This window comes from Ovis canadensis, chromosome 8 (genome assembly GCF_042477335.2).
Source record: "Ovis canadensis isolate MfBH-ARS-UI-01 breed Bighorn chromosome 8, ARS-UI_OviCan_v2, whole genome shotgun sequence".
NCBI classification, from domain to species: domain Eukaryota; kingdom Metazoa; phylum Chordata; class Mammalia; order Artiodactyla; family Bovidae; genus Ovis; species Ovis canadensis.
In genome coordinates this window covers 12819942-12845783 of record NC_091252.1, presented here as the reverse complement: position 1 = coordinate 12845783, position 25842 = coordinate 12819942, and the positions used below count along the sequence as shown (strand labels likewise).

The window sequence follows — 25842 nt, the reverse complement described above, 5'->3', positions numbered from 1 at the left end:
TAATGAAAATGAAAACACAACAACCCAAAACCTGTGGGACACTATAAAAGCAGTGCTAAGAGGAAAGTTCATAGCAATACAGGCATACCTCAAGAAACAAGAAAAAAGTCAAATAAATAACCTAACTCTACAACTAAAGCAACTAGAAAAGGAAGAGCTGGAGAACCCCAGAGTTAGTAGAAGGAAAGAAATCTTAAAAATTAGGGCAGAAATAAATGCAAAAGAAACAAAAGAGACCATAGCAAAAATCAACAAAGCCAAAAGCTGGTTCTTTGAAAGGACAAATAAAATTGACAAACCATTAGCCAGACTCATCAAGAAGCAAAGAGAGAAAAATCAAATCAATAAAATTAGAAATGAAAATGGAGAGATCACAACAGACAACACAGAAATACAAAGGATCATAAGAGACTACTATCAGCAGTTGTATGCCAATAAAATGGACAACGTGGAAGAAATGGACAAATTCTTAGAAAAGTACAATTTTCCAAAACCGAACCAGGAAGAAATAGAAAATCTTAACAGACCCATCACAAGCACGGAAATTGAAACGGTAATCAGAAATCTTCCAGCAAACAAAAGCCCAGGTCCAGACGGCTTCACAGCTGAATTCTACCAAAAATTTCGAGAAGAGCTAACACCTGTCCTCCTCAAACTCTTCCAGAAAATTGCAGAGGAAGGTAAACTTCCAAACTCATTCTAGGAGGCCACCATCACCCTAATACCAAAACCTGACAAAGATGTCACCAAAAAAAGAAAACTACAGGCCAATATCACCGATGAACATAGATGCAAAAATCCTCAACAAAATTCTAGCAGTCAGAATCCAACAACACATTAAAAAGATCATACACCATGACCAAGTGGGCTTTATCCCAGGGATGCGAGGATTCTTCAATATCCGCAAATCAATCAATGTAATTCACCACATTAACAAATTGAAAAATAAAAACCATATGATTATCTCAACAGATGCAGAGAAGGCCTTTGACAAAATTCAACATCCATTTATGATAAAAAACTCTCCAGAAAGCAGGAATAAAAGGAACATACCTCAACATAATAAAAGCTATATATGACAAACCCACAGCAAACATTATCCTCAACGGTGAAAAATTGAAAGCATTTCCCCTAAAGTCAGGAACAAGACAAGGGTGTCCACTTTCACCGCTACTATTCAACATAGTTCTGGAAGTTTTGGCCACAGCAATCAGAGCAGAAAAAGAAATAAAAGGAATCCAAATTGGAAAGGAAGAAGTAAAACTCTCACTGTTTGCAGATGACATGATCCTCTACGTGGAAAACCCTAAAGACTCCACCAGAAAATTACTAGAGCTCATCAATGAATATAGTAAAGTTGCAGGATATAAAATCAACACACAGAAATCCCTTGCATTCCTATACACGAATAATGAGAGAGTAGAAAAAGAAATTAAGGAAACAATTCCATTCACCATTGCAACGAAAAGAATAAAATACTTAGGAATATATCTACCTAAAGAGACTAAAGACCTATATATAGAAAACTATAAAACACTGATGAAAGAAATCAAAGAGGACACTAATACACGGAGAAATATACCATGTTCACGGATCGGAAGAATCAATATAGTGAAAATGAGTATACTACCCAAAGCAATTTACAAATTCAATGCAATCCCTATCAAGCTACCAGCCACATTTTTCACAGAACTAGAACAAATAATTTCAAGCTTTGTATGGAAATACAAAAAACCTCGAATAGCCAAAGCAATCTTGAGAAAGAAGAATGGAACTGGAGGAATCAACCTACCTGACTTCAGGCTCTACTACAAAGCCACAGTCATCAAGACAGTATGGTACTGGCACAAAGACAGACATATAGATCAATGGAACAAAACAGGAAGCCCAGAGATAAATCCACACACATATGGACACCTTATCTTTGACAAAGGAGGCAAGGATATACAATGGAGTAAAGACAATCTCTTTAACAAGTGGTGCTGGGAAAACTGGTCCACCACTTGTAAAAGAATGAAACTAGACCACTTTCTAACACCGCACACAAAAATAAACTCAAAATGGATGAAAGATCTAAATGTAAGATCAGAAACTATAAAACTCCTAGAGGAGAACATAGGCAAAACACTCTCAGACATAAATCACAGCAGGATCCTCTATGATCCACCTCCCAGAATTCTGGAAATAAAAGCAAAAATAAACAAATGGGATCTAATTAAAATTAAAAGCTTCTGCACAACAAAGGAAAATATAAGCAAGGTGAAAAGACAGCCTTCTGAATGGGAGAAAATAATAGCAAATGAAGCAACTGACAACCAACTAATCTCAAAAATATACAAGCAACTTATGCAGCTCAATTCCAGAAAAATAAACGACCCAATCAAAAAATGGGCCAAAGAACTAAATAGACATTTCTCCAAAGAAGACATACGGATGGCTAACAAACACATGAAAAGATGCTCAACATCACTCATTATTAGAGCAATGCAAATCAAAACCACAATGAGGTACCACTTCACACCAGTCAGAATGGCTGCGATCCAAAAATCTGCAAGCAATAAATGCTGGAGAGGGTGTGGAGAAAAGGGAACCCTCCTACACTGTTGGTGGGAATGCAAACTAGTACAGCCACGATGGAGAACAGTGTGGAGATTCCTTAAAAAATTGCAAATAGAACTACCTTATGACCCAGCAATCCCCCTGCTGGGCATACACACCGAGGAAACCAGAATTGAAAGAGACACATGTACCCCAGTGTTCATCGCAGCACTGTTTATAATAGCCAGGACATGGAAACAACCTAGATGTCCGTCAGCAGATGAATGGATAAGAAAGCTGTGGTACATATACACAATGGACTATTACTCAGCCGTTAAAAAGAATTCATTTGAATCAGTTCTGATGAGATGGATGAAACTGGAGCCAATTATACAGAGTGAAGTAAGCCAGAAAGAAAAACACCAATACAGTATACTAACACATATATATGGAATTTAGGAAGATGGCAACGACGACCCTGTATGCAAGACAGGAAAAAAGACACAGATGTGTATAACGGACTTTTGGACTCAGAGGGAGAGGGAGAGGGAGAGGTTGGGATGATTTGGGAGAATGGGAATTCTAACATGTATACTATCATGTAAGAATTGAATTGCCAGTCTATGTCTGACGCAGGATACAGCATGCTTGGGGCTGGTGCATGGGGATGACCCAGAGGGATGTTGTGGGGAGGGAGGTGGGAGGGGGGTTCATGTTTGGGAACGCATGTAAGAATTAGAGATTTTAAAATTTAAAAAATAAAAAACTAAACCTGAAAGAAGAAAAAAAAAAAAGAAAGAAAGAAAGAAAGAAAAGAAAAATACAGAACTTTGGAATCTGAAAAATAAATAAATAAAAGACAAAAAAAAAAAAATTACATTTTCAATTTTGTTTTCTTTTTGCACGCAACTTCCTTTGATGCTCTCTTCATAGGTTCCTGTACAGGCACGAAGTCTGCTATTGGCTTCATCAAAGGGAATTTTCGCAAAAAAATCTGACACATTATTCTTTATACCAATGTCAGTAATAATATTTTCAAATAGCACATTTGCCTGAGGATCAAGGCCATTTTGAAAAATTAGAATTATGTATTGTTCTTCCAAATCTGAAAAGAAATCAATATAATTAATAAGTCTAAAAGAAAAAAATAGGTAAACAGATACTAAAATAAAAAGTTAACTAACTATTTCCAAGAACATCACCAGAAATCCTGATATAAATGTTCAAAACAGTGTTTGGCATACAGTGGATATGTAATAAATACTAAAATAAGGACCAATAACACCGTTACCTAACAACGTCACTTAAGTTAATTAAAAGAAAGGAACCAGAACACATTACCCTAGCAGTAGCTCTAGAATGAATCTACTCATAGATGTAACTAATTTATTTCGCCTAATAGGATCCAAATATATTGAGTTTTAAACATATAATCAGTCAATACTGCTGTCAAACACATAAGAAACTGCCATGTAAATTGGCAGTAACTCCAGATTTAAGTGTAAAAACCGATATTCACTAATGTGCCAACTCTTGGAGCTTTCATAGTTATCTATCATTTACTTATCATTACGCTGAAGGAGCAATTAGTGAGAAGAACACAGCTAGTCACGCTATGCCACAAATGTTTGGGGGAAGGTAAACAAACCAACTGGAGAACCACACTGACTTATTGTAGAAAATGAAGACCTGTTAATGAACTTTCAAACTTTCTGTTCAGGCTAAGTTTTAAAGATCCCAACTTGATGGCTGATTTACAGTTACAACTTCTATCAGTACATTAAAACAAAACACCTCATTTTACTCAGATTATACAGTGTTAAATAAACACTATGTATATTTTGGGGTTTCAACCCGTTTTGAAAACTTTCCAAATGGCTAAACCTGGGTTTTATCTTCAGAACTTCCATTTTCTATGGACTTTTCCTCTTCTATAAAATGAGGGAAGTAATATCTTATAATGTCATTATCAAGAGTGTAGGTAACACAAATATATCTAAGGTATCTTATCAATATCAACTCACAGTCTGCTAACCAATGTATTGTACACTTGCTCTACATAACTTACTTGTTAATTTATTTACTCCTTTACAGTCATTCCAAACTTCATCCTCCATGTTCATCTGCAGCTGCATGCTCAGCTTCTGATAAACTGCCGGTTTAGTCTGAAGAAACACTACTGGTAATTTTCGGACACTACACCATTCACATTTTGTTAGATCAGAGGTATTTACAGTAATCCCTACAGGATCATTTTCTGGTTCTGGAGAAAAACAAATGGAAATGGAAAAGGAATCGGTTCTTAAGCGGGCAAAATCATGAATGGAGCAAACTAGGGAATTACAATTTTAAAGTACACATTTATTATGAAAAACTTAAAGTGAGAGTGTTAGTTGCTCAATTGTGTCCGACTCCAAAACGCCATGGACTATATATAGCCTGCCACACTAACCTGTCCAAGGATTTTCCAGGCAAGAATAGCGGAGTGGGTAGCCATTCCCTTCTCCAAGGGATGTTTTTGACTCAGGGATCGAACCTGGGTCTCCTGCATTGCAGGCAGATTCTTTACTATCTGAGCCCCCACATATTTATTATATTTTGTACATGGTAACTTTAGTGGGAAAATGAAGAAGAATCTTTGATCTTAAAGAAGTATCTAAATACATTTTTTCCCATATGGAAAGAGAATTCTAATGAAGAATACTTAAAAACTTAAACATAGCTTCTGTGATGTTACAGTATGAAATTTCCACTCTTAAGGTATAATGCCCTTTGTTACAACGCATATAATAACTAATTATCTTAGTGAATTCTAAAAATAACGTTTTTTATTCCAGTAAAGTGTTTTAGTGTAAACAAAGCTTTAGTGAGCAGTAGGACATACAACAGCTTACCTTCTAGCTGTATCTTGATAAAATCTAAACAAAACTAAAAAATAACATAAATTAGTAACAATCATAGATTTGGGGGGACGATTTTGCTACAGAGACCCTAAATGACATGCTGTTTGGCCTTTGCCTATAGAAGGCAGAAAAACTGATTCATGTACTGCATTTGTCCATCTGATCTTTATAATACCGGGAATGACGCTAGCCTCTATTCATTAAAAAATAGTTGGAAACACAGAATTAAGGACACCCGAGTTAAGCAGCCTTATGAGTACAGTGCTATTGGAAGATTAACCTACCAACAATGCATAGGATACATCAGAAAGAAAACAAAATATGACTCAGAAGGCAGATTAAGGAGATTATGTTACAATCTTAAACAGAAAAGATACATTTGAATCGGACTGGTGGTAGCAGAATAACAATGAGACAGGTATGATAGTAAGATAAAGGGACGAAAGAAAGTTCTTTGGCTTCTCTGGACACTGAACTAGTTCAAAAGCACAATGCCTCTTGGGCGGCCACCAAAGTCCAATAATCTATTTCTAGGAGTCACTATGTCACAAGACATTTTTATGCAGACCCCGAAGCTTTTCAATTCTTCTTTTTCTCATAAAGTTCCTCAAAATACTGTTTTCATGCATTGGGCTGACATGAGAATAAAACGGTAACACACTGGAGTGAATTCCAACTCAGTGAGAATAAACATTTTCCTATAATGATTATGCACTACTTTGAATATCATAATTTAAAAAAATTTTTTAACAGAATACATACGATCAAGTTTTTACCCACTAATTTTTATGGTGAGTAGCTATTTATAATTGTCCGTATTCTCAAAGCAATTTGAAATCATGAAATAATTTCAATGTTCTATTAAATATTTTAACTTATAAATTTTAAAAGATTATACATTAAATTCTGAATCTTATAATTGGTAGTAAAGAGCACAGTATGTACTTACAATTACAGGTTCTTGTAATAGTCGGAAGAGTGTCCCTACTCGTATACTTCGACAGTTTAAAACTACAGTATCAGAGGAACTTTGGCAGCTTAAAGATACAGGATCAACTAAAGTTTCTTGAGAAATCACTTTGCGACGCTTTAGAGGTGTGGTGATAACAGAATTACCAAACTGAAAAAGAAAAAAAATTTTCACTTAGTAAGTTATTAAAACAAGACGGCAAACTAAGTAGACATAGCAAAGATGACCCAACAGAAGAAATGGAACTATCAAAACATAAAATTGATTTTACTTCAACAGTGCTACATGAGTAAGTATTTATTGATTTTATAACAGTAACGGTAAACTCTTCCTGTTCCACTTTACCCAGTTATTAGGTGAAACTCCAGTAACAGCTAAGCAGAGAAATGGTCCTTTAGGAATCAGATAGCCTGGGTTCAAAAAACAGTTTTACTACCTTTCAATGATGTGATCTTGTAAAACTTATAATAACAACTTCTAAACTGAAAATGCTAGTTTCCTAAACTAAAATGTAACAGTATTTACTCAAATGAGCTAATGCATATACGTAGCTTAGCATGGTGCTTCATGCATGGTAAAAGGCTGGATAAAAGTTATCTAGTAACAGTGGTAGTAGTTGCTATATTTGGATTAAATTAGCAGCTCTTTAGAAAACTGATAATTTAGGAAAATTGCTATTTACATTATAAAATGATGCTTCCTTATATATTAAAAACTATTAAATGACTTGATCTATTGAATTAAGATTTCAATCATTCCCAAATGCAAATTAATCATAATAGAAAAGTATCTTTATAAGTATATATTCAAATTAAATGTAATTAAAAGTAAAGATGTCAAAATCCTTATCACCAAAAAAAGAAAATAAAACAAGATCCTGATTTAAACGAATATTTTTCCAGGTTATTAACAGATATCTATTAGAGAGGTTTAAAACGTTTTTTAGTTTTAGAATTATTTCTTCAAATGAGATTTTACTTAGCTCAATAGTTAAGTTAGGTAATTTCCAGCAATCTAACACTTAAAAATATATTTCTTTTTTGGTACCTTACTCTAAAAAGAAACAAAACAAAAACCAAAAAGCTCCTCTTATTTATATCCTTTATTCATTTTTCTATAGTTGCTTCTATTTTTGATTTTTAACAAATCAAAACTATGTAAGGGACCAACTTATCCTCCGTCACATATTTCGCTATTTTTTCCCATTTGCATTACCTATTAAATTCTGTGGATGGTGTTTTGGTTCACTGCATTGTACTTTCCACTGAAACAAATATATTCAGCTCTTCATTCATTACTTTTGCTTGCGCTGAAATGTTTGGAAAGGCATTTCCTAAGATTACACCAAACTATCAACCTATATTTTTTCTATTATTATAGTTACTTTTGGTTTTTCATTTCTTACTGATCCCATCTTAACAATCAAATATGTATGTTTCCATATTTTAATCTACAACTTTCCGAATTCCTGACATATATACGAATTCCTGACATATGTACATACAACTTTTTAATATACAAATTTATTTTTTAGGTTCTTTTTACAAAAATAAGAAAATATGCACATAATTTCTGCATCTCAGTATTCTCACTAAACAGTGCCATGTAGAAAATCCTGGGATCATACTCATCAATAATTACCTTAAACGTAAATGGGTTGAACGCCCCAACCAAAAGACAGAGAGTGGCCGGATGGATACAAAAACAAGACCCCTCTATATGCTGCTTACAAGAGACCCACCTCAAAACAAGGGACACCTACAGACTTGAAAGTGAAGGGCTGGAAAAAGATATACCACGCAAATAGAGACCAAAAGAGAGCAGGAGTGGCAATACTCATATCCGATAAAATAGACTTTAAAAACAAAGGCTGTGAAAAGAGACAAAGAAGGCCACTACATAATGATCAAAGGAACAATCCAAGAAGAAGATATAACAATTATAAATATATATGCACCCAATATAGGAGCACCGCAATATGTAAGACAAATGCTAACAAGTATGAAAGGGGAAATCAACAGTAACACAATAATAGTGGGAGACTTTAATACCCCACTCACACCTATGGACAGATCAACTAAACAGAAAATTAACAAAGAAACGCAAACTTTAAATGATACGTTACATCAGTTAGACCTAATTGATATCTATAGGACATTTCACCCCAAAACAACGAATTTCACCTTTTTTTCAAGTGCTCATGGAACCTTCTCCAGGACAGATCACATCCTGGGCCATAAATCTAAACTTGATAAATTCAAAAAAGATCGAAATCATTCCAAGCATCTTTTCTGACCATAATGCATTAAGATTAGATCTCAATTACAGGAGAAAAACTATTAAAAATTCCAACATATGGAGGATGAACAACACACTTCTGAATAACCAACAAATCACAGAAGAAATCAAAAAAGAAATCAAAATATGCATAGAAACTAATGAAAATGAAAACACAACAACCCAAAACCTGTGGGACACTATAAAAGCAGTGCTAAGAGGAAAGTTCATAGCAATACAGGCATACCTCAAGAAACAAGAAAAAAGTCAAATAAATAACCTAACTCTACAACTAAAGCAACTAGAAAAGGAAGAGCTGGAGAACCCCAGAGTTAGTAGAAGGAAAGAAATCTTAAAAATTAGGGCAGAAATAAATGCAAAAGAAACAAAAGAGACCATAGCAAAAATCAACAAAGCCAAAAGCTGGTTCTTTGAAAGGACAAATAAAATTGACAAACCATTAGCCAGACTCATCAAGAAGCAAAGAGAGAAAAATCAAATCAATAAAATTAGAAATGAAAATGGAGAGATCACAACAGACAACACAGAAATACAAAGGATCATAAGAGACTACTATCAGCAGTTGTATGCCAATAAAATGGACAACGTGGAAGAAATGGACAAATTCTTAGAAAAGTACAATTTTCCAAAACCGAACCAGGAAGAAATAGAAAATCTTAACAGACCCATCACAAGCACGGAAATTGAAACGGTAATCAGAAATCTTCCAGCAAACAAAAGCCCAGGTCCAGACGGCTTCACAGCTGAATTCTACCAAAAATTTCGAGAAGAGCTAACACCTGTCCTCCTCAAACTCTTCCAGAAAATTGCAGAGGAAGGTAAACTTCCAAACTCATTCTAGGAGGCCACCATCACCCTAATACCAAAACCTGACAAAGATGTCACAAAAAAAGAAAACTACAGGCCAATATCACCGATGAACATAGATGCAAAAATCCTCAACAAAATTCTAGCAGTCAGAATCCAACAACACATTAAAAAGATCATACACCATGACCAAGTGGGCTTTATCCCAGGGATGCGAGGATTCTTCAATATCCGCAAATCAATCAATGTAATTCACCACATTAACAAATTGAAAAATAAAAACCATATGATTATCTCAACAGATGCAGAGAAGGCCTTTGACAAAATTCAACATCCATTTATGATAAAAAACTCTCCAGAAAGCAGGAATAAAAGGAACATACCTCAACATAATAAAAGCTATATATGACAAACCCACAGCAAACATTATCCTCAACGGTGAAAAATTGAAAGCATTTCCCCTAAAGTCAGGAACAAGACAAGGGTGTCCACTTTCACCGCTACTATTCAACATAGTTCTGGAAGTTTTGGCCACAGCAATCAGAGCAGAAAAAGAAATAAAAGGAATCCAAATTGGAAAGGAAGAAGTAAAACTCTCACTGTTTGCAGATGACATGATCCTCTACGTGGAAAACCCTAAAGACTCCACCAGAAAATTACTAGAGCTCATCAATGAATATAGTAAAGTTGCAGGATATAAAATCAACACACAGAAATCCCTTGCATTCCTATACACGAATAATGAGAGAGTAGAAAAAGAAATTAAGGAAACAATTCCATTCACCATTGCAACGAAAAGAATAAAATACTTAGGAATATATCTACCTAAAGAGACTAAAGACATATATATAGAAAACTATAAAACACTGATGAAAGAAATCAAAGAGGACACTAATACACGGAGAAATATACCATGTTCACGGATCGGAAGAATCAATATAGTGAAAATGAGTATACTACCCAAAGCAATTTACAAATTCAATGCAATCCCTATCAAGCTACCAGCCACATTTTTCACAGAACTAGAACAAATAATTTCAAGCTTTGTATGGAAATACAAAAAACCTCGAATAGCCAAAGCAATCTTGAGAAAGAAGAATGGAACTGGAGGAATCAACCTACCTGACTTCAGGCTCTACTACAAAGCCACAGTCATCAAGACAGTATGGTACTGGCACAAAGACAGACATATAGATCAATGGAACAAAACAGGAAGCCCAGAGATAAATCCACACACATATGGACACCTTATCTTTGACAAAGGAGGCAAGGATATACAATGGAGTAAAGACAATCTCTTTAACAAGTGGTGCTGGGAAAACTGGTCCACCACTTGTAAAAGAATGAAACTAGACCACTTTCTAACACCGCACACAAAAATAAACTCAAAATGGATGAAAGATCTAAATGTAAGATCAGAAACTATAAAACTCCTAGAGGAGAACATAGGCAAAACACTCTCAGACATAAATCACAGCAGGATCCTCTATGATCCACCTCCCAGAATTCTGGAAATAAAAGCAAAAATAAACAAATGGGATCTAATTAAAATTAAAAGCTTCTGCACAACAAAGGAAAATATAAGCAAGGTGAAAAGACAGCCTTCTGAATGGGAGAAAATAATAGCAAATGAAGCAACTGACAACCAACTAATCTCAAAAATATACAAGCAACTTATGCAGCTCAATTCCAGAAAAATAAACGACCCAATCAAAAAATGGGCCAAAGAACTAAATAGACATTTCTCCAAAGAAGACATACGGATGGCTAACAAACACATGAAAAGATGCTCAACATCACTCATTATTAGAGCAATGCAAATCAAAACCACAATGAGGTACCACTTCACACCAGTCAGAATGGCTGCGATCCAAAAATCTGCAAGCAATAAATGCTGGAGAGGGTGTGGAGAAAAGGGAACCCTCCTACACTGTTGGTGGGAATGCAAACTAGTACAGCCACGATGGAGAACAGTGTGGAGATTCCTTAAAAAATTGCAAATAGAACTACCTTATGACCCAGCAATCCCCCTGCTGGGCATACACACCGAGGAAACCAGAATTGAAAGAGACACATGTACCCCAGTGTTCATCGCAGCACTGTTTATAATAGCCAGGACATGGAAACAACCTAGATGTCCGTCAGCAGATGAATGGATAAGAAAGCTGTGGTACATATACACAATGGACTATTACTCAGCCGTTAAAAAGAATTCATTTGAATCAGTTCTGATGAGATGGATGAAACTGGAGCCAATTATACAGAGTGAAGTAAGCCAGAAAGAAAAACACCAATACAGTATACTAACACATATATATGGAATTTAGGAAGATGGCAACGACGACCCTGTATGCAAGACAGGAAAAAAGACACAGATGTGTATAACGGACTTTTGGACTCAGAGGGAGAGGGAGAGGGAGAGGTTGGGATGATTTGGGAGAATGGGAATTCTAACATGTATACTATCATGTAAGAATTGAATTGCCAGTCTATGTCTGACGCAGGATACAGCATGCTTGGGGCTGGTGCATGGGGATGACCCAGAGGGATGTTGTGGGGAGGGAGGTGGGAGGGGGGTTCATGTTTGGGAACGCATGTAAGAATTAGAGATTTTAAAATTTAAAAAATAAAAAACTAAACCTGAAAGAAGAAAAAAAAAAAAGAAAGAAAGAAAGAAAGAAAAGAAAAATACAGAACTTTGGAATCTGAAAAATAAATAAATAAAAGACAAAAAAAAAAAAATTACATTTTCAATTTTGTTTTCTTTTTGCACGCAACTTCCTTTGATGCTCTCTTCATAGGTTCCTGTACAGGCACGAAGTCTGCTATTGGCTTCATCAAAGGGAATTTTCGCAAAAAAATCTGACACATTATTCTTTATACCAATGTCAGTAATAATATTTTCAAATAGCACATTTGCCTGAGGATCAAGGCCATTTTGAAAAATTAGAATTATGTATTGTTCTTCCAAATCTGAAAAGAAATCAATATAATTAATAAGTCTAAAAGAAAAAAATAGGTAAACAGATACTAAAATAAAAAGTTAACTAACTATTTCCAAGAACATCACCAGAAATCCTGATATAAATGTTCAAAACAGTGTTTGGCATACAGTGGATATGTAATAAATACTAAAATAAGGACCAATAACACCGTTACCTAACAACGTCACTTAAGTTAATTAAAAGAAAGGAACCAGAACACATTACCCTAGCAGTAGCTCTAGAATGAATCTACTCATAGATGTAACTAATTTATTTCGCCTAATAGGATCCAAATATATTGAGTTTTAAACATATAATCAGTCAATACTGCTGTCAAACACATAAGAAACTGCCATGTAAATTGGCAGTAACTCCAGATTTAAGTGTAAAAACCGATATTCACTAATGTGCCAACTCTTGGAGCTTTCATAGTTATCTATCATTTACTTATCATTACGCTGAAGGAGCAATTAGTGAGAAGAACACAGCTAGTCACGCTATGCCACAAATGTTTGGGGGAAGGTAAACAAACCAACTGGAGAACCACACTGACTTATTGTAGAAAATGAAGACCTGTTAATGAACTTTCAAACTTTCTGTTCAGGCTAAGTTTTAAAGATCCCAACTTGATGGCTGATTTACAGTTACAACTTCTATCAGTACATTAAAACAAAACACCTCATTTTACTCAGATTATACAGTGTTAAATAAACACTATGTATATTTTGGGGTTTCAACCCGTTTTGAAAACTTTCCAAATGGCTAAACCTGGGTTTTATCTTCAGAACTTCCATTTTCTATGGACTTTTCCTCTTCTATAAAATGAGGGAAGTAATATCTTATAATGTCATTATCAAGAGTGTAGGTAACACAAATATATCTAAGGTATCTTATCAATATCAACTCACAGTCTGCTAACCAATGTATTGTACACTTGCTCTACATAACTTACTTGTTAATTTATTTACTCCTTTACAGTCATTCCAAACTTCATCCTCCATGTTCATCTGCAGCTGCATGCTCAGCTTCTGATAAACTGCCGGTTTAGTCTGAAGAAACACTACTGGTAATTTTCGGACACTACACCATTCACATTTTGTTAGATCAGAGGTATTTACAGTAATCCCTACAGGATCATTTTCTGGTTCTGGAGAAAAACAAATGGAAATGGAAAAGGAATCGGTTCTTAAGCGGGCAAAATCATGAATGGAGCAAACTAGGGAATTACAATTTTAAAGTACACATTTATTATGAAAAACTTAAAGTGAGAGTGTTAGTTGCTCAATTGTGTCCGACTCCAAAACGCCATGGACTATATATAGCCTGCCACACTAACCTGTCCAAGGATTTTCCAGGCAAGAATAGCGGAGTGGGTAGCCATTCCCTTCTCCAAGGGATGTTTTTGACTCAGGGATCGAACCTGGGTCTCCTGCATTGCAGGCAGATTCTTTACTATCTGAGCCCCCACATATTTATTATATTTTGTACATGGTAACTTTAGTGGGAAAATGAAGAAGAATCTTTGATCTTAAAGAAGTATCTAAATACATTTTTTCCCATATGGAAAGAGAATTCTAATGAAGAATACTTAAAAACTTAAACATAGCTTCTGTGATGTTACAGTATGAAATTTCCACTCTTAAGGTATAATGCCCTTTGTTACAACGCATATAATAACTAATTATCTTAGTGAATTCTAAAAATAACGTTTTTTATTCCAGTAAAGTGTTTTAGTGTAAACAAAGCTTTAGTGAGCAGTAGGACATACAACAGCTTACCTTCTAGCTGTATCTTGATAAAATCTAAACAAAACTAAAAAATAAGATAAATTAGTAACAATCATAGATTTGGGGGGACGATTTTGCTACAGAGACCCTAAATGACATGCTGTTTGGCCTTTGCCTATAGAAGGCAGAAAAACTGATTCATGTACTGCATTTGTCCATCTGATCTTTATAATACCGGGAATGACGCTAGCCTCTATTCATTAAAAAATAGTTGGAAACACAGAATTAAGGACACCCGAGTTAAGCAGCCTTATGAGTACAGTGCTATTGGAAGATTAACCTACCAACAATGCATAGGATACATCAGAAAGAAAACAAAATATGACTCAGAAGGCAGATTAAGGAGATTATGTTACAATCTTAAACAGAAAAGATACATTTGAATCGGACTGGTGGTAGCAGAATAACAATGAGACAGGTATGATAGTAAGATAAAGGGACGAAAGAAAGTTCTTTGGCTTCTCTGGACACTGAACTAGTTCAAAAGCACAATGCCTCTTGGGCGGCCACCAAAGTCCAATAATCTATTTCTAGGAGTCACTATGTCACAAGACATTTTTATGCAGACCCCGAAGCTTTTCAATTCTTCTTTTTCTCATAAAGTTCCTCAAAATACTGTTTTCATGCATTGGGCTGACATGAGAATAAAACGGTAACACACTGGAGTGAATTCCAACTCAGTGAGAATAAACATTTTCCTATAATGATTATGCACTACTCTGAATATCATAATTTAAAAAAATTTTTTAACAGAATACATACGATCAAGTTTTTACCCACTAATTTTTATGGTGAGTAGCTATTTATAATTGTCCGTATTCTCAAAGCAATTTGAAATCATGAAATAATTTCAATGTTCTATTAAATATTTTAACTTATAAATTTTAAAAGATTATACATTAAATTCTGAATCTTATAATTGGTAGTAAAGAGCACAGTATGTACTTACAATTACAGGTTCTTGTAATAGTCGGAAGAGTGTCCCTACTCGTATACTTCGACAGTTTAAAACTACAGTATCAGAGGAACTTTGGCAGCTTAAAGATACAGGATCAACTAAAGTTTCTTGAGAAATCACTTTGCGACGCTTTAGAGGTGTGGTGATAACAGAATTACCAAACTGAAAAAGAAAAAAAATTTTCACTTAGTAAGTTATTAAAACAAGACGGCAAACTAAGTAGACATAGCAAAGATGACCCAACAGAAGAAATGGAACTATCAAAACATAAAATTGATTTTACTTCAACAGTGCTACATGAGTAAGTATTTATTGATTTTATAACAGTAACGGTAAACTCTTCCTGTTCCACTTTACCCAGTTATTAGGTGAAACTCCAGTAACAGCTAAGCAGAGAAATGGTCCTTTAGGAATCAGATAGCCTGGGTTCAAAAAACAGTTTTACTACCTTTCAATGATGTGATCTTGTAAAACTTATAATAACAACTTCTAAACTGAAAATGCTAGTTTCCTAAACTAAAATGTAACAGTATTTACTCAAATGAGCTAATGCATATACGTAGCTTAGCATGGTGCTTCATGCATGGTAAAAGGCTGGATAAAAGTTATCTAGTAACAGTGGTAGTAGTTGCTATATTTGGATTAAATTAGCAGCTCTTTAGAAAACTGATAATTTAGGAAAATTGCTATTTACATTATAAAATGATGCTTCCTTATATATTAAAAACTATTAAATGACTTGATCTATTGAATTAAGATTTCAATCATTCCCAAATGCAAATTAATCATAATAGAAAAGTATCTTTATAAGTATATATTCAAATTAAATGTAATTAAAAGTAAAGATGTCAAAATCCTTATCACCAAAAAAAGAAAATAAAACAAGATCCTGATTTAAACGAATATTTTTCCAGGTTATTAACAGATATCTATTAGAGAGGTTTAAAACGTTTTTTAGTTTTAGAATTATTTCTTCAAATGAGATTTTACTTAGCTCAATAGTTAAGTTAGGTAATTTCCAGCAATCTAACACTTAAAAATATATTTCTTTTTTGGTACCTTACTCTAAAAAGAAACAAAACAAAAACCAAAAAGCTCCTCTTATTTATATCCTTTATTCATTTTTCTATAGTTGCTTCTATTTTTGATTTTTAACAAATCAAAACTATGTAAGGGACCAACTTATCCTCCGTCACATATTTCGCTATTTTTTCCCATTTGCATTACCTATTAAATTCTGTGGATGGTGTTTTGGTTCACTGCATTGTACTTTCCACTGAAACAAATATATTCAGCTCTTCATTCATTACTTTTGCTTGCGCTGAAATGTTTGGAAAGGCATTTCCTAAGATTACACCAAACTATCAACCTATATTTTTTCTATTATTATAGTTACTTTTGGTTTTTCATTTCTTACTGATCCCATCTTAACAATCAAATATGTATGTTTCCATATTTTAATCTACAACTTTCCGAATTCCTGACATATATACGAATTCCTGACATATGTACATACAACTTTTTAATATACAAATTTATTTTTTAGGTTCTTTTTACAAAAATAAGAAAATATGCACATAATTTCTGCATCTCAGTATTCTCACTAAACAGTGCCATGTAGAAAATCCTGGGATCATACTCATCAATAATTACCTTAAACGTAAATGGGTTGAACGCCCCAACCAAAAGACAGAGAGTGGCCGGATGGATACAAAAACAAGACCCCTCTATATGCTGCTTACAAGAGACCCACCTCAAAACAAGGGACACCTACAGACTTGAAAGTGAAGGGCTGGAAAAAGATATACCACGCAAATAGAGACCAAAAGAGAGCAGGAGTGGCAATACTCATATCCGATAAAATAGACTTTAAAAACAAAGGCTGTGAAAAGAGACAAAGAAGGCCACTACATAATGATCAAAGGAACAATCCAAGAAGAAGATATAACAATTATAAATATATATGCACCCAATATAGGAGCACCGCAATATGTAAGACAAATGCTAACAAGTATGAAAGGGGAAATCAACAGTAACACAATAATAGTGGGAGACTTTAATACCCCACTCACACCTATGGACAGATCAACTAAACAGAAAATTAACAAAGAAACGCAAACTTTAAATGATACGTTACATCAGTTAGACCTAATTGATATCTATAGGACATTTCACCCCAAAACAACGAATTTCACCTTTTTTTCAAGTGCTCATGGAACCTTCTCCAGGACAGATCACATCCTGGGCCATAAATCTAAACTTGATAAATTCAAAAAAGATCGAAATCATTCCAAGCATCTTTTCTGACCATAATGCATTAAGATTAGATCTCAATTACAGGAGAAAAACTATTAAAAATTCCAACATATGGAGGATGAACAACACACTTCTGAATAACCAACAAATCACAGAAGAAATCAAAAAAGAAATCAAAATATGCATAGAAACTAATGAAAATGAAAACACAACAACCCAAAACCTGTGGGACACTATAAAAGCAGTGCTAAGAGGAAAGTTCATAGCAATACAGGCATACCTCAAGAAACAAGAAAAAAGTCAAATAAATAACCTAACTCTACAACTAAAGCAACTAGAAAAGGAAGAGCTGGAGAACCCCAGAGTTAGTAGAAGGAAAGAAATCTTAAAAATTAGGGCAGAAATAAATGCAAAAGAAACAAAAGAGACCATAGCAAAAATCAACAAAGCCAAAAGCTGGTTCTTTGAAAGGACAAATAAAATTGACAAACCATTAGCCAGACTCATCAAGAAGCAAAGAGAGAAAAATCAAATCAATAAAATTAGAAATGAAAATGGAGAGATCACAACAGACAACACAGAAATACAAAGGATCATAAGAGACTACTATCAGCAGTTGTATGCCAATAAAATGGACAACGTGGAAGAAATGGACAAATTCTTAGAAAAGTACAATTTTCCAAAACCGAACCAGGAAGAAATAGAAAATCTTAACAGACCCATCACAAGCACGGAAATTGAAACGGTAATCAGAAATCTTCCAGCAAACAAAAGCCCAGGTCCAGACGGCTTCACAGCTGAATTCTACCAAAAATTTCGAGAAGAGCTAACACCTGTCCTCCTCAAACTCTTCCAGAAAATTGCAGAGGAAGGTAAACTTCCAAACTCATTCTAGGAGGCCACCATCACCCTAATACCAAAACCTGACAAAGATGTCACAAAAAAAGAAAACTACAGGCCAATATCACCGATGAACATAGATGCAAAAATCCTCAACAAAATTCTAGCAGTCAGAATCCAACAACACATTAAAAAGATCATACACCATGACCAAGTGGGCTTTATCCCAGGGATGCGAGGATTCTTCAATATCCGCAAATCAATCAATGTAATTCACCACATTAACAAATTGAAAAATAAAAACCATATGATTATCTCAACAGATGCAGAGAAGGCCTTTGACAAAATTCAACATCCATTTATGATAAAAAACTCTCCAGAAAGCAGGAATAAAAGGAACATACCTCAACATAATAAAAGCTATATATGACAAACCCACAGCAAACATTATCCTCAACGGTGAAAAATTGAAAGCATTTCCCCTAAAGTCAGGAACAAGACAAGGGTGTCCACTTTCACCGCTACTATTCAACATAGTTCTGGAAGTTTTGGCCACAGCAATCAGAGCAGAAAAAGAAATAAAAGGAATCCAAATTGGAAAGGAAGAAGTAAAACTCTCACTGTTTGCAGATGACATGATCCTCTACGTGGAAAACCCTAAAGACTCCACCAGAAAATTACTAGAGCTCATCAATGAATATAGTAAAGTTGCAGGATATAAAATCAACACACAGAAATCCCTTGCATTCCTATACACGAATAATGAGAGAGTAGAAAAAGAAATTAAGGAAACAATTCCATTCACCATTGCAACGAAAAGAATAAAATACTTAGGAATATATCTACCTAAAGAGACTAAAGACCTATATATAGAAAACTATAAAACACTGATGAAAGAAATCAAAGAGGACACTAATACACGGAGAAATATACCATGTTCACGGATCGGAAGAATCAATATAGTGAAAATGAGTATACTACCCAAAGCAATTTACAAATTCAATGCAATCCCTATCAAGCTACCAGCCACATTTTTCACAGAACTAGAACAAATAATTTCAAGATTTGTATGGAAATACAAAAAACCTCGAATAGCCAAAGCAATCTTGAGAAAGAAGAATGGAACTGGAGGAATCAACCTACCTGACTTCAGGCTCTACTACAAAGCCACAGTCATCAAGACAGTATGGTACTGGCACAAAGACAGACATATAGATCAATGGAACAAAATAGGAAGCCCAGAGATAAATCCACACACATATGGACACCTTATCTTTGACAAAGGAGGCAAGGATATACAATGGAGTAAAGACAATCTCTTTAACAAGTGGTGCTGGGAAAACTGGTCCACCACTTGTAAAAGAATGAAACTAGACCACTTTCTAACACCGCACACAAAAATAAACTCAAAATGGATGAAAGATCTAAATGTAAGATCAGAAACTATAAAACTCCTAGAGGAGAACATAGGCAAAACACTCTCAGACATAAATCACAGCAGGATCCTCTATGATCCACCTCCCAGAATTCTGGAAATAAAAGCAAAAATAAACAAATGGGATCTAATTAAAATTAAAAGCTTCTGCACAACAAAGGAAAATATAAGCAAGGTGAAAAGACAGCCTTCTGAATGGGAGAAAATAATAGCAAATGAAGCAACTGACAACCAACTAATCTCAAAAATATACAAGCAACTTATGCAGCTCAATTCCAGAAAAATAAACGACCCAATCAAAAAATGGGCCAAAGAACTAAATAGACATTTCTCCAAAGAAGACATACGGATGGCTAACAAACACATGAAAAGATGCTCAACATCACTCATTATTAGAGCAATGCAAATCAAAACCACAATGAGGTACCACTTCACACCAGTCAGAATGGCTGCGATCCAAAAATCTGCAAGCAATAAATGCTGGAGAGGGTGTGGAGAAAAGGGAACCCTCCTACACTGTTGGTGGGAATGCAAACTAGTACAGCCACGATGGAGAACAGTGTGGAGATTCCTTAAAAAATTGCAAATAGAACTACCTTATGACCCAGCAATCCCCCTGCTGGGCATACACACCGAGGAAACCAGAATTGAAAGAGACACATGTACCCCAGTGTTCATCGCAGCACTGTTTATAATAGCCAGGACATGGAAACAACCTAGATGTCCGTCAGCAGATGAATGGATAAGAAAGCTGTGGTACATATACACAATGGACTATTACTCAGCCGTTAAAAAGAATTCATTTGAATCAGTTCTGATGAGATGGATGAAACTGGAGCCAATTATACAGAGTGAAGTAAGCCAGAAAGAAAAACACCAATACAGTATACTAACACATATATATGGAATTTAGGAAGATGGCAACGACGACCCTGTATGCAAGACAGGAAAAAAGACACAGATGTGTATAACGGACTTTTGGACTCAGAGGGAGAGGGAGAGGGAGAGGTTGGGATGATTTGGGAGAATGGGAATTCTAACATGTATACTATCATGTAAGAATTGAATTGCCAGTCTATGTCTGACGCAGGATACAGCATGCTTGGGGCTGGTGCATGGGGATGACCCAGAGGGATGTTGTGGGGAGGGAGGTGGGAGGGGGGTTCATGTTTGGGAACGCATGTAAGAATTAGAGATTTTAAAATTTAAAAAATAAAAAACTAAACCTGAAAGAAGAAAAAAAAAAAAGAAAGAAAGAAAGAAAGAAAAGAAAAATACAGAACTTTGGAATCTGAAAAATAAATAAATAAAAGACAAAAAAAAAAAAATTACATTTTCAATTTTGTTTTCTTTTTGCACGCAACTTCCTTTGATGCTCTCTTCATAGGTTCCTGTACAGGCACGAAGTCTGCTATTGGCTTCATCAAAGGGAATTTTCGCAAAAAAATCTGACACATTATTCTTTATACCAATGTCAGTAATAATATTTTCAAATAGCACATTTGCCTGAGGATCAAGGCCATTTTGAAAAATTAGAATTATGTATTGTTCTTCCAAATCTGAAAAGAAATCAATATAATTAATAAGTCTAAAAGAAAAAAATAGGTAAACAGATACTAAAATAAAAAGTTAACTAACTATTTCCAAGAACATCACCAGAAATCCTGATATAAATGTTCAAAACAGTGTTTGGCATACAGTGGATATGTAATAAATACTAAAATAAGGACCAATAACACCGTTACCTAACAACGTCACTTAAGTTAATTAAAAGAAAGGAACCAGAACACATTACCCTAGCAGTAGCTCTAGAATGAATCTACTCATAGATGTAACTAATTTATTTCGCCTAATAGGATCCAAATATATTGAGTTTTAAACATATAATCAGTCAATACTGCTGTCAAACACATAAGAAACTGCCATGTAAATTGGCAGTAACTCCAGATTTAAGTGTAAAAACCGATATTCACTAATGTGCCAACTCTTGGAGCTTTCATAGTTATCTATCATTTACTTATCATTACGCTGAAGGAGCAATTAGTGAGAAGAACACAGCTAGTCACGCTATGCCACAAATGTTTGGGGGAAGGTAAACAAACCAACTGGAGAACCACACTGACTTATTGTAGAAAATGAAGACCTGTTAATGAACTTTCAAACTTTCTGTTCAGGCTAAGTTTTAAAGATCCCAACTTGATGGCTGATTTACAGTTACAACTTCTATCAGTACATTAAAACAAAACACCTCATTTTACTCAGATTATACAGTGTTAAATAAACACTATGTATATTTTGGGGTTTCAACCCGTTTTGAAAACTTTCCAAATGGCTAAACCTGGGTTTTATCTTCAGAACTTCCATTTTCTATGGACTTTTCCTCTTCTATAAAATGAGGGAAGTAATATCTTATAATGTCATTATCAAGAGTGTAGGTAACACAAATATATCTAAGGTATCTTATCAATATCAACTCACAGTCTGCTAACCAATGTATTGTACACTTGCTCTACATAACTTACTTGTTAATTTATTTACTCCTTTACAGTCATTCCAAACTTCATCCTCCATGTTCATCTGCAGCTGCATGCTCAGCTTCTGATAAACTGCCGGTTTAGTCTGAAGAAACACTACTGGTAATTTTCGGACACTACACCATTCACATTTTGTTAGATCAGAGGTATTTACAGTAATCCCTACAGGATCATTTTCTGGTTCTGGAGAAAAACAAATGGAAATGGAAAAGGAATCGGTTCTTAAGCGGGCAAAATCATGAATGGAGCAAACTAGGGAATTACAATTTTAAAGTACACATTTATTATGAAAAACTTAAAGTGAGAGTGTTAGTTGCTCAATTGTGTCCGACTCCAAAACGCCATGGACTATATATAGCCTGCCACACTAACCTGTCCAAGGATTTTCCAGGCAAGAATAGCGGAGTGGGTAGCCATTCCCTTCTCCAAGGGATGTTTTTGACTCAGGGATCGAACCTGGGTCTCCTGCATTGCAGGCAGATTCTTTACTATCTGAGCCCCCACATATTTATTATATTTTGTACATGGTAACTTTAGTGGGAAAATGAAGAAGAATCTTTGATCTTAAAGAAGTATCTAAATACATTTTTTCCCATATGGAAAGAGAATTCTAATGAAGAATACTTAAAAACTTAAACATAGCTTCTGTGATGTTACAGTATGAAATTTCCACTCTTAAGGTATAATGCCCTTTGTTACAACGCATATAATAACTAATTATCTTAGTGAATTCTAAAAATAACGTTTTTTATTCCAGTAAAGTGTTTTAGTGTAAACAAAGCTTTAGTGAGCAGTAGGACATACAACAGCTTACCTTCTAGCTGTATCTTGATAAAATCTAAACAAAACTAAAAAATAACATAAATTAGTAACAATCATAGATTTGGGGGGACGATTTTGCTACAGAGACCCTAAATGACATGCTGTTTGGCCTTTGCCTATAGAAGGCAGAAAAACTGATTCATGTACTGCATTTGTCCATCTGATCTTTATAATACCGGGAATGACGCTAGCCTCTATTCATTAAAAAATAGTTGGAAACACAGAATTAAGGACACCCGAGTTAAGCAGCCTTATGAGTACAGTGCTATTGGAAGATTAACCTACCAACAATGCATAGGATACATCAGAAAGAAAACAAAATATGACTCAGAAGGCAGATTAAGGAGATTATGTTACAATCTTAAACAGAAAAGATACATTTGAATCGGACTGGTGGTAGCAGAATAACAATGAGACAGGTATGATAGTAAGATAAAGGGACGAAAGAAAGTTCTTTGGCTTCTCTGGACACTGAACTAGTTCAAAAGCACAATGCCTCTTGGGCGGCCACCAAAGTCCAATAATCTATTTCTAGGAGTCACTATGTCACAAGACATTTTTATGCAGACCCCGAAGCTTTTCAATTCTTCTTTTTCTCATAAAGTTCCTCAAAATACTGTTTTCATGCATTGGGCTGACATGAGAATAAAACGGTAACACACTGGAGTGAATTCCAACTCAGTGAGAATAAACATTTTCCTATAATGATTATGCACTACTTTGAATATCATAATTTAAAAAAATTTTTTAACAGAATACATACGATCAAGTTTTTACCCACTAATTTTTATGGTGAGTAGCTATTTATAATTGTCCGTATTCTCAAAGCAATTTGAAATCATGAAATAATTTCAATGTTCTATTAAATATTTTAACTTATAAATTTTAAAAGATTATACATTAAATTCTGAATCTTATAATTGGTAGTAAAGAGCACAGTATGTACTTACAATTACAGGTTCTTGTAATAGTCGGAAGAGTGTCCCTACTCGTATACTTCGACAGTTTAAAACTACAGTATCAGAGGAACTTTGGCAGCTTAAAGATACAGGATCAACTAAAGTTTCTTGAGAAATCACTTTGCGACGCTTTAGAGGTGTGGTGATAACAGAATTACCAAACTGAAAAAGAAAAAAAATTTTCACTTAGTAAGTTATTAAAACAAGACGGCAAACTAAGTAGACATAGCAAAGATGACCCAACAGAAGAAATGGAACTATCAAAACATAAAATTGATTTTACTTCAACAGTGCTACATGAGTAAGTATTTATTGATTTTATAACAGTAACGGTAAACTCTTCCTGTTCCACTTTACCCAGTTATTAGGTGAAACTCCAGTAACAGCTAAGCAGAGAAATGGTCCTTTAGGAATCAGATAGCCTGGGTTCAAAAAACAGTTTTACTACCTTTCAATGATGTGATCTTGTAAAACTTATAATAACAACTTCTAAACTGAAAATGCTAGTTTCCTAAACTAAAATGTAACAGTATTTACTCAAATGAGCTAATGCATATACGTAGCTTAGCATGGTGCTTCATGCATGGTAAAAGGCTGGATAAAAGTTATCTAGTAACAGTGGTAGTAGTTGCTATATTTGGATTAAATTAGCAGCTCTTTAGAAAACTGATAATTTAGGAAAATTGCTATTTACATTATAAAATGATGCTTCCTTATATATTAAAAACTATTAAATGACTTGATCTATTGAATTAAGATTTCAATCATTCCCAAATGCAAATTAATCATAATAGAAAAGTATCTTTATAAGTATATATTCAAATTAAATGTAATTAAAAGTAAAGATGTCAAAATCCTTATCACCAAAAAAAGAAAATAAAACAAGATCCTGATTTAAACGAATATTTTTCCAGGTTATTAACAGATATCTATTAGAGAGGTTTAAAACGTTTTTTAGTTTTAGAATTATTTCTTCAAATGAGATTTTACTTAGCTCAATAGTTAAGTTAGGTAATTTCCAGCAATCTAACACTTAAAAATATATTTCTTTTTTGGTACCTTACTCTAAAAAGAAACAAAACAAAAACCAAAAAGCTCCTCTTATTTATATCCTTTATTCATTTTTCTATAGTTGCTTCTATTTTTGATTTTTAACAAATCAAAACTATGTAAGGGACCAACTTATCCTCCGTCACATATTTCGCTATTTTTTCCCATTTGCATTACCTATTAAATTCTGTGGATGGTGTTTTGGTTCACTGCATTGTACTTTCCACTGAAACAAATATATTCAGCTCTTCATTCATTACTTTTGCTTGCGCTGAAATGTTTGGAAAGGCATTTCCTAAGATTACACCAAACTATCAACCTATATTTTTTCTATTATTATAGTTACTTTTGGTTTTTCATTTCTTACTGATCCCATCTTAACAATCAAATATGTATGTTTCCATATTTTAATCTACAACTTTCCGAATTCCTGACATATATACGAATTCCTGACATATGTACATACAACTTTTTAATATACAAATTTATTTTTTAGGTTCTTTTTACAAAAATAAGAAAATATGCACATAATTTCTGCATCTCAGTATTCTCACTAAACAGTGCCATGTAGAAAATCCTGGGATCATACTCATCAATAATTACCTTAAACGTAAATGGGTTGAACGCCCCAACCAAAAGACAGAGAGTGGCCGGATGGATACAAAAACAAGACCCCTCTATATGCTGCTTACAAGAGACCC

The 25842-nt window shown here is 34.4% G+C and overlaps 1 protein-coding gene across 1 annotated transcript in view; it reads right to left on the bottom strand.

The window, feature by feature from the left end:
• LOC138444708 (uncharacterized) overlaps positions 1 to 25842 on the bottom strand; it is a 292168-nt gene that overhangs the window by 154863 nt on the left and 111463 nt on the right. The window contains exons 19-30 of the mRNA XM_069598026.1: positions 24083 to 24253; positions 23125 to 23158; positions 22299 to 22493; positions 21109 to 21335; positions 15237 to 15407; positions 14279 to 14312; positions 13453 to 13647; positions 12263 to 12489; positions 6391 to 6561; positions 5433 to 5466; positions 4607 to 4801; positions 3417 to 3643 (exon numbers count right to left, since the gene is read on the bottom strand). Of these exons, the coding sequence (XP_069454127.1) occupies positions 3417 to 3643; positions 4607 to 4801; positions 5433 to 5466; positions 6391 to 6561; positions 12263 to 12489; positions 13453 to 13647; positions 14279 to 14312; positions 15237 to 15407; positions 21109 to 21335; positions 22299 to 22493; positions 23125 to 23158; positions 24083 to 24253 (1881 nt within the window). The remainder of the gene's footprint in view (positions 1 to 3416; positions 3644 to 4606; positions 4802 to 5432; positions 5467 to 6390; positions 6562 to 12262; positions 12490 to 13452; positions 13648 to 14278; positions 14313 to 15236; positions 15408 to 21108; positions 21336 to 22298; positions 22494 to 23124; positions 23159 to 24082; positions 24254 to 25842) is intronic.